The sequence below is a fragment of the Coffea arabica genome, chromosome 3e (genome assembly GCF_036785885.1).
Source record: "Coffea arabica cultivar ET-39 chromosome 3e, Coffea Arabica ET-39 HiFi, whole genome shotgun sequence".
NCBI lineage: Eukaryota > Viridiplantae > Streptophyta > Magnoliopsida > Gentianales > Rubiaceae > Coffea > Coffea arabica.
The window spans coordinates 1,651,029-1,660,604 of record NC_092315.1 but is presented as its reverse complement, the minus strand read 5'-3'; the positions used below and the strand labels follow the sequence as shown (position 1 = coordinate 1,660,604).

At 39.7% G+C, this 9,576-nt stretch overlaps 1 protein-coding gene across 1 annotated transcript; it reads left to right on the top strand.

The window, feature by feature from the left end:
- Positions 1–1,066: 1,066 nt before the first annotated feature.
- Positions 1,067–6,515, top strand: LOC140038812 (uncharacterized). Its single transcript, XM_072084189.1, has 3 exons — positions 1,067–2,892; positions 3,581–4,729; positions 5,178–6,515. Exons 2-3 carry the CDS (start codon positions 3,676–3,678, stop codon positions 6,386–6,388), a joined length of 2,265 nt encoding a protein of 754 aa, XP_071940290.1. The 5' UTR covers positions 1,067–2,892; positions 3,581–3,675; the 3' UTR covers positions 6,389–6,515.
- Positions 6,516–9,576: the final 3,061 nt, after the last annotated feature.

Here is a 9,576-nt window from a genome sequence, read left to right as displayed (position 1 = left end):
CGTGCTATAAGCTTCTTATTCTTGGAGGATGTCTTGGGGATGGTTGTTGGCCCATTAATGGTGAGATGATTGATGTTTGGTTGACGGAGGAGTATGGAATTGGGGAGTCTTGGACCGAATCTGGTGTTGGTGGAGTTGGACTCTTGGTTCAAAGACTCGGCCAAGATCGAGACGATTCGATCGAATCTTCATCAGAACAGGGCTTTTCGTTCCGATATCAAGACGAGATTACTCCAAAATAATGAATCACTCAAAACTCGATCGAGTCATCAAAAACTCGGCTGAAACGTCTCCGAAATGGATAGTAATGGCCGAGTCGCCCCGAGTCATTCCAAGTCAACCAATTTTTCATTATTTTTGCTAATTTTTATTATTTTTATTAATCATTTTTTTTTACAATTTTTAGAATATTAAATGTTTCAAAAATTTACATCTCGGTGAGACCGCGACAAATATGTCAACACCAATGTGAAACGGTCGGGGCCACGACCGCGACCGCGCCTTTGAACCATGGTTGGACTGCATACAGGCGTCTTGGCACCTGTTTATCTATTGGGGTTTCAGGAGCTTGTTTTGGAGAATGATGGTGAGAATTTGATTGTGTATGATTTGGCAGATAGAACTTCAAAAATATGGAATTTGATGACATCCCAAAAAGTTTTGGCACTGGATAAATGAGCTTTTCAGAAAGCCTTGTCTCACCTCGTTTCTTTTGCCAGAAGAAGATCAGCACAAGTCTGAAGGTAGAAGTTTGAAAGCTGCATCCCATATATAGTGTAAAATTTGCAAATAGTTTGTATTATACGCGTATCAAAACTAGGACATGATGGCTGCTGTCACTAGTTTATTTCTTTCTTGACAAAGAGTAGATTTTGTTTCTGTTAACTAGTTTTACTAGTTGGGATAATTAAGTAATTCTTTATTGTACACTTGGTTCATTTCATTTGACCTGAAAATCTTAAAAAAAAAAGGTAAAAGTAAATTGGTTTAGAAGCGCAAAAATACGTCTTTCAGCTCTTGATCTGTATCTCAAAGCATTTTTTTCTCCATTGTCGAAGTCTAGGAGACAGACTCCTTCACAGTGCACACCAAGGGCAGCTTCTAGCAAAGCTCGCTATATGCTGCCTCACTTATCGGGATGTCTTCAGAGTTGAGGCTCAAACCAGCCGTCTCCAGCAGTGATGCAATGGTTTCGACTACCTGCTCCTTTTGCAGATTGTTCTGCCTACATCTCAGATGGTCTCTAGAAGAGCAGCACCAGCCTTCTCAAATATGTGAAGCAATGTTAGAACGGAGATTATAGCTGCCTTGAACCCAAATTACCACGATCTTCATCAGTTTAACTCAAACCCTGAAAGCATAAGATGATATGCAACATCCGAGTAATCCCAGCATACAATTAAGACTTGTCCTCCCACATTAATCTATAGGCAGTAGATAAAGAATTACCAATCCTCTTAAAAATCTCAAGCAGCGTCAATACAGACATGATTTTCTTCTTCTCATCCCTATGCTCCACCAAAGCCATAGCTAATTCACAATCCTCTTTTGATCGCTTTATCATTTCGACAACAAGAATTCGTGGAAACGACATGGGCCTCCTCGGCGCGAAATCCATTGTTGACGACATATAAAGTTCTGCAGCGGTACTCAAGTGATTGATTTTAGTCTCTTTCCTCTTCTTGTTGCTAAAAACAAAGAAACCAAGTCAACCATCTTTCCCTTGAGGGAATTCCTACATATGCAATCAGAAACTTGTTTCAGGGATTGATGCTTCAAAAGTATCCCCACTGTCTTTACGATGTTTTTTCTCGGAAGAGTTGCAAAATCAACATTGGGAAGTGTTTGCTTATTGGTCCACCAGATCATTATTCTCAGGGAATGCAGAGCGAAGTCCAAAGGTTCTCAGCTAACCGTACAAAAAGGTCAAAGAGCATCACCACATTTGGTATCAGGCTGGGCACCTTTCTCGTGAAGAAGCTTGGCAATTCAAGAGAATTGTAATTCTGCAGCATTATGGGGAGGGTAAAATCCCTTAGGATGGATAGATTTTTTTGGGTCAAACACCAGACCGGTATCTTGACTAAGTAACACTTCTGCACACTGAGTTGCACTTGAATCAAGAGAAAAACTCGGGACAGCAGTGAAGAACTCAGATTTCTTCTGTGGTTTCAACATATTTCTGTCCAAAAGATCTTTTATAATCTGCAGAAGATGGTCTTGACCATCTTGGTCAATGGATAACTCAATCTCAGGCCAGTTTAGCCTCTGCAACTCTTTCTTTTCTACCCTGAACATTAGCTTGGGCCAAACCTTCACAAGCTCAGTTTGGCAGGTCCAAGATGGCCGAGCTCGAATTTTACTCAACCCTACTGACAATCCCTCATCCTTTTTCTGTGAGCTAGTTTCCTTAAAAAGTCATTTCTTTTTCTTTTATGAGAGAAATTTCTTTTTTCGTTTGATCAAGTCAGTTAACTATAGCTTAAATCTTGGTTACAAACTGCCAGAGGAAAAGATATAATGGATTTTGTTGTAAAGATGAGTGAATTGACATTCTTCAATCTCTGTTTCTTTAACTCAAATACACAATCAGTAATTTGGAGTATGTAAATATGATGTTTGGGAGGCATAAAAGGTGCACTTTTTTGCTGGCAGTTGGTGGGAGTGACAAGTGTCGGGCCACGCTGGCTCTGGCCCCGTTGCAGACTGCAGCACACCAGTTTCTGCAGCATACAACACCACGTTCCTGCCCGCCCGCAGGGCAACGCCCATATTAATAGCCCTTTCTCTGTTTCTTTGTCCTCAAGATTCTTATTTTCTCTCCACAGAGATTTATGAAAAAGAGTTTAAAGCTTTTGAGGAAGAGAAAGGAATCCATTTCTGGATTTGAAGGTCTGATTTTTTTTGCAAGTAGCAAGGCAGCAGCTATGTGTTTTCTATGTTTAACCAGAAAAACTGGAAAGGGGTTTTCTCTGTTTTATTTTTCCATGTTTAATTGTACATTTGTTTGATAAGATAGCTGATGTTTATTTATGTGAAATGTCACTGCCTTTTGACGTTCTTGGCATGAGTTCTATTGCTAGTAAAGATTGCTTTTTGAAACTTTGTTTCAAATTCCCCCTCCAGGAATTAGGAAGATCAAAAGAAAGTGGGTTCATTTTAGAGGTAAAATCAGGGATTTGAATGTTAAGGAGAAATCAGTTCGTTTCATTGGGGGTTTCTCATCTTTTGGAGAGTTTACATTCGCTTGTATACTGTATCACCGTAGATGGAAGAGTGCTGATATGCTATTGATATACTTTATGGTTTGCCAACTCTTATTAGCTTATCTTTCCTTGCGGTGAATACATTTCTCATTATACTTAGTTTTCCTGTTTTGTGTGGGCAATTATTTTTTTTTTCCCTGAGTTCTTATTCTTTTGTCGAACTTGAATCCATAAGAGGCCCATAAGAGTTAAAGAATTACTAAGCAAATGTTACCTTGTAATCGTTGAGTCTTTTTCCAGATTGTGATTCTTAATATGTTATCCATTGATAAGCCGTGGTACTAAATGTACAATTTGGTGTCCATTTAAAGCAGGTTTTGAGTGGACAAACACTTTTCAACCAGTAAACTTTTTTGGTTAGAACCTGGGAGCCAAGTTTAAGAGCATATGTAGAGTACATAACTTTGTAATGGCTTGTGGAGATACTGCAAATGTTGATCTTGATTTGATGGATTTGTATAGTAGAGTTAAGCTTAGAGCTTTGACTCGCAAAGCCCGTGGTGCTTGCAGCAACATTGTGGTTGCTAAAGATGATAAATCAGCAAATGCTGGATTAAGGAAATCCAGTTCTCGTTGTCGTAAGCGCCGGTTTTCTGTAAATCTGGAGAACTCGGTACAGGCAAATGCTGTTGCAGTGGAAAATTTCAAGTTGACATCCTTAGCTGAAGTTACAGAAGAAGAAACAGAAACAGGGAAAAATTACTACCAGGATGTCAGCAACTCGTATGCCAATGCACAAGCCTTTGATCAGTTGGATCTTTTGTTGGATGAAGGAACGGCAGTTGAGATGCTTGCAAAATTAGGACAACGAAGAACTGAAGAACATTTCAATCGATTTGATTTTGGAGATTTGGTTTGGGGAAAGATACAATCGCATCCATGGTGGCCAGGGCAAATTTTCAATCAAGCACTAGCAATTACTTCAGTTTTCAGTACTAAGAGGGAGGGATGTGTACTTGTTGCATTTTATGGGGACTACACCTATGGTTGGCTTCGTCCTGAGGACCTCATTCCCTTCGAAAAACACTATGCCGAGAAATCAAAGCAATCAAATGCCCCGTTGTTTTTGACTGCTGTCAAAGAGGCTAAGAAAGAGATCAAAAGAAGAGCTGTACTGGGCTTGGCTTGTCATTGCCGAATCCCTGCAAATTTCTTTCCCTCAAAAGTTAGAGGATATTTTGAAGTCAATGTCAGTGGCTATAGTCCTGGAGTTATATATTCAGCCAAACAGATTCAGAAGGCCAGGGAAGATTTCCAGCCAGATGACGCACTTTCATTTTTAAAGCAGTTGGCGTTGAGTCCGACAGTTAAGCGGCAGAATCTTTTCTGGATGAAGAATTTAACCAGGGCTCTTGCTTATCAGAGAGCAAGACAGGACAAGTTTGATAAAACCTTTTCTGAGGTTTTTGAGGTGCAGCAGAGAAGCTCTGAATCTCCTGCAGGCATGGATAATGCTCCGCAGGGTATTAGCCAGAATTTTGTGCTTCAAAACCTTTTTACTTCTGTTAGCAAATGCCCAGATATATCTTTTGTCCAGAGTAATCTAATTTTTCTATAAAACAATCGCTCCAGGCAATGCTTCGGCGAGTTCGTAGTTTGAAGCTGGGAAAAAAAGATTATCCTAATAAACCAATAGCCACTTTCAGCTATGGCTTTTTATTCACTTCTGAGCACTATTGTTATTCCTCTATATATCTTCAGATTCACTTGCTTAATGCTCTCTTGATGGACTTTAATCTTTAAATGAACTATTCTTACTATACTGGATATGAATTGGTTGATAAAATTAGGTTTCTTTCGCCGCAGTCTTACCTGTCAATATTGGACGCCTTTTTTTTTTCTTAAGGATGGATGTTGAATCTGCTGCTATTTCCTATTTCTATGTTTTGATGTTGCCAATGGATTTTGCAGCTCCATTGGGTAGTCTCCTAGTTGCCGAAGCCCAGGAAAAAAGAATATTGACACGGGCTGCTGGAGACAATTATCTGCAGAAGAGTGATGATATTCTTCTACCCTTATGTGAGGTGAATGTATCTTGGGGCTGTTTCTCTGGCCAGACTTCTGGGGAGCATGAAATGGAGATAGGATTTGAGAGATCTATATGTTCTGTTTCGGAAGGAACATGTTATACACAATCGGAGAAACAGCTCAGACCCCAGGGTGCTCCAGATGCTGGCAACATTTCTGGTCGCCATGAAAATTTTAGCAAGAAGAAAATAACAAGGCTGAACAGAATTAAGTCCTTGGCTAGGATTGGTGCTAATCAGAAGGTCTTGGAGCTCCAAGGTGGACAGATAATAGCAGCCTCTTCAATCAAATTTGAAAAGGATTTTGAAATGGAGACACATTTTCTCAGCAATTATGCTGAACCAACAATGCTAATTATTACTTTTCCTCCTCAAGCCATGCTGCCTTCAATTTCAGAGCTAAAGGATAAATTTGCATGTTTTGGTCCGATGGATGAATCTTCCCTCGGCATTTGTTGGAAATCTTCAGCATGCCAAATTGGTTTCCTGTATAAAACTAATGCAGAGGCAGCATATCGTTATGCAATCCAAAATAGAACACTTTTTAGCTCCGAGGTCAATTACCATCTACAAGCCTTTAGTTTAGGAGCCTCTGAGTTGTACAAATCAGGTGAAACAATGAATCATCATGTGGAAGAGGCTCATGAGGAGATTCAATCACAGACATCTTTGAGCAGTTACATATTTTCTAATGAAATGAAGCCAGCACTCCGGCAGTTGCCCGTGAACCCTGAGAATATCTTGGAAGGCTGCCAGGAGGAGGGATCCATCAGCCCAAGCGCTTTTCCAGAACATATTTCTGTAAGGGCTGAAGATTATTCTGATATATCCCAGAATATACTTCCTTTATCATCGCCTTCTGCATGTCCTCTTATTTCCACCCTCCCATCTATTACTGAACAAATTGGGATAAATCACCATGTTGATGCCATTGAGAAGAAGCCTTGCCAATTTGACACAATGAAGAAGAAGAACCACAAGCATCAGGGCACTACCAGCGCCAACAGTCCCCATCAGTTGATTAATCTTTTAACAAGTTGCAGTAAAATTCTGGGCGGCTTCATGCCCTCATCTGAGTCAATGGCTTACACCTAGTTATCAGATACCAATTGCCATCTGACTTCATTCGGCAGATGCTATGCGGTAATTTCTTTATTAGGAACTCTTTATTTACTGGAGTCAATCTCGAATAAAGGCTGAGCCAAAGTTTTCTTGGTTTACATTCCAAAGCTGTAAGCCTTGTTTCTGGCTCTGCAAATGGAAGGCAAATGTTTTCCTACACATTAGGATTTAGGAAGCAGGGCTTTATATTTTCAGTTACCTATACATATAAAAAAGAAACAGGATACAGTGATGAGAGAAATTTCTAAAATTATGATGATTTTTAAAAAAATTCTACAAAGGGAGCCTTTTTTGTATGGAGTTCCGTCAAGGGGTCTTCGCATTCAGCAAATGCGAGCTCAAGGGAGCTCGCATTTGCTGAATGCGAGGTCTCCCTGAATTTTCCTACCATCCAAATCAAAAAAAAAAAAAAAAAAAAAAACAGACATAGAGGTGTTTTTTTTGAAATTTTGTGAACAAAAGATCTTCCCCTTCAAGTGCAGATGATGCAGAAATGAAGAAGTTACTTATACAACCCAAATTCAGATCGGATTTCGCTCATGAAAGCCAGATATCCAACCCTGGCTCGAAATGTTCACCCACATTTTCTGCACATTTTCTCTTTTTTTTTTCTACTGATTTTCTCTCCCTTTTTGGCTCCCCACAGTCTCTCTTCCTCCCTTACTCTCTCTCTGGTTTTCCTTTCTGCTTCAACCGTCACTTCTCCCTCAATCTCCCCTCTCTTTCTCGGTACTTTTTCTTTCTCCTTTGCCCGCTGCTACCCGAAGCTCTTTCTTTGCTTTTTCCTCACTCAGTCCAACCCTGCCATTGTTGTCGAAGAATGAACAGTTGCTTTGCAATTCAATACTACTGCTGCTTGCATTGCTGGTGCTGCCATTGTTAGCACTGATTGCGCAAGCATCCCAGTTCGGGAATGCGAGAGTTTGGTCTTTTTTTTTTTTTTTCCAAACTGAGCTCGCATTCGCGGAATGCGAGCTCAGTGACCTCGCATTCCACGAATGCGAAGACCCCCATTTCAAGAACAAATGAAAAAAACCGCCCCACTTGTAGAATGATTTTTTTTTTCATCACAAACCAAGAATTCTTCCTACAGTGATGAAAAGGCAAGGAAGTTTGAGGAGGAGATTTGCCTTCCAGTTTTCCAAGCATCTCCTCGCTCATGATATTAGATTAGCTTTTCGACAAGTTTGATCAAGCTTTATTTATTATCAGAGTTTGACAGAATTTCAGTTGCTCCTTTTCTTTGTTATACAAATCAGGCAGTTCCCTTTCTGGGCTGCATAATCTGGTGCAGTAGTTGGACGGGAGAAAATTCTTAAATTGTGATGAAAAAAAAAAGTTATTCTACAAAGGGGGTGATTTGTGAAGTTGGTTCCACAAATGTGATCTTCGCATTTGTGAAATGCGAGTTCAGGTACCTCGCATTTCACAAATGCGAGGCAAGTGTTTTCAGAAAAAAAGAAAAAAAGTTCGCATTCGAGCTTTATAAGCTCGCATTTGGAGAATGCGAGCTGAGATACCTCGCATTCAAGAAATGCGAGGTACTCAATCTTCTTGCTCCATTTGCTGGTACAAGAACCAGCATGAAGTACAAGACCTCGCGGTTGCAAAATGAGAAGCAACAAATGGGATTTTTCTTCATTTTTCTTTTTTCTCCAAGATTACCAATACACAATTCCACCTCACTCACCAGAAGATGCCAAGAATATTCTGGAATTAAGAGCATCAAACGGCTCAAATTCTGGCCATAAAAATGCAGCAAACAATTACCATGGATGCCAAGAACTGGGGCTGAGAGTTTTGAGGGACTGAGGAAGACCAAGAGCAAGAGTGAAATGGGGGGAAAAGGGAAGAGTGGAAGCAAGAAGCTTTCGGAGGGTTGGAAAGGATGAGCTGGAGCAGGAAAGAAAAGAAAGCAGAGGAGAAACTAAGAGAAAAAGGAGGAACTTTGCAGCTGGGTTTGTAAGAGAGCTACGGGTTGAGTGAGTTGCCTGGGCGAGAACCTCGCATTTGTTAAATGCGAGGTATATGACCTCGCATTTAACAAATGCGAGGTCTGTTTTTCTTTTTCTTTTTCTTTTTTTTTTTGATTTGAATGCTAGGAAAATTCAGGGAGACCTCGCATTCAGCAAATGCGAGTTCCTTGAGCTCGCATTTGCTGAATGCGAAGACCCCCGAACGGAATCCCATACAAAAAATGTCCCCTTTATAGAATTTTTTTAATTTTAGAAATTTCTCGTTGGACGGAAGCTGTTCTCCTTTTGATTAGACGCATAAGGCTACCCCGGGGTTTGCCATAATTTCAGGAACTGCCCCTCATGTTTTGTAAAATACACATGCCTTCCCTATTTCAAAGTCAGAGAAATGCCTTTTGCTTTCAAATTTTTTTCTTCCGTGTGGAATGGGCAAATGGGGGATATTATTATTTCCACATTCCCCCCACCAAGTTCTTTTCCGTTTGAGATTCTGTAAAGTAAAGTCCCAAGTTGATTCCAGAAATTATTGTACTGTAGTATAGACTTTGAAAACTTTAAAATGATCCGTGGAAAGCATCAAGAAGAAAAGGGAAAGAAAAGAAAAAAAAAAATCGAACAGAGTTCGTGGTTGGCCAGTCAAGTCATATCGTGGAAGCTTTTCTACTCGGGTTCCTGTCATACCTAAACAGACACGAATGCTCAATCAACAAAGAATTGTTCAAACTTCCACAAATGTCTGGAGAAGATTTTTGTATTGAGTTGACGAGGCACACACCCGCCCCCTGCCTATTGGAATCTTCCCTAATTAATTGTTGTCGTTGCTTTATACCCTTCTCAACTAAGGCATTGTTCAATAATTCAATTCAATATTTAAATTTAATAAATTTAGATCTTAACATATTTATACGGTTTACTAATAAAAAATAGAATATCTTAATTGTCTAGGCAAGATTTATTCTAAAAAAATAAGTGATAAACTGTTTATTTATTATTTAACTTATTATTTAATGCAAAATGCACTCAAGACAGCCATTTTTAGCCGAAAAATTGCATCTTTTTCCGTGATCACATTTTCCTATTACCTTTTTTCCTCACATACATCAAATCGCTACAGTAATTTTTCTACAAAAAATCCAAGAAAATGCAATCCAAACAATCGATATTTCAAATCTTCAAAACGCACCC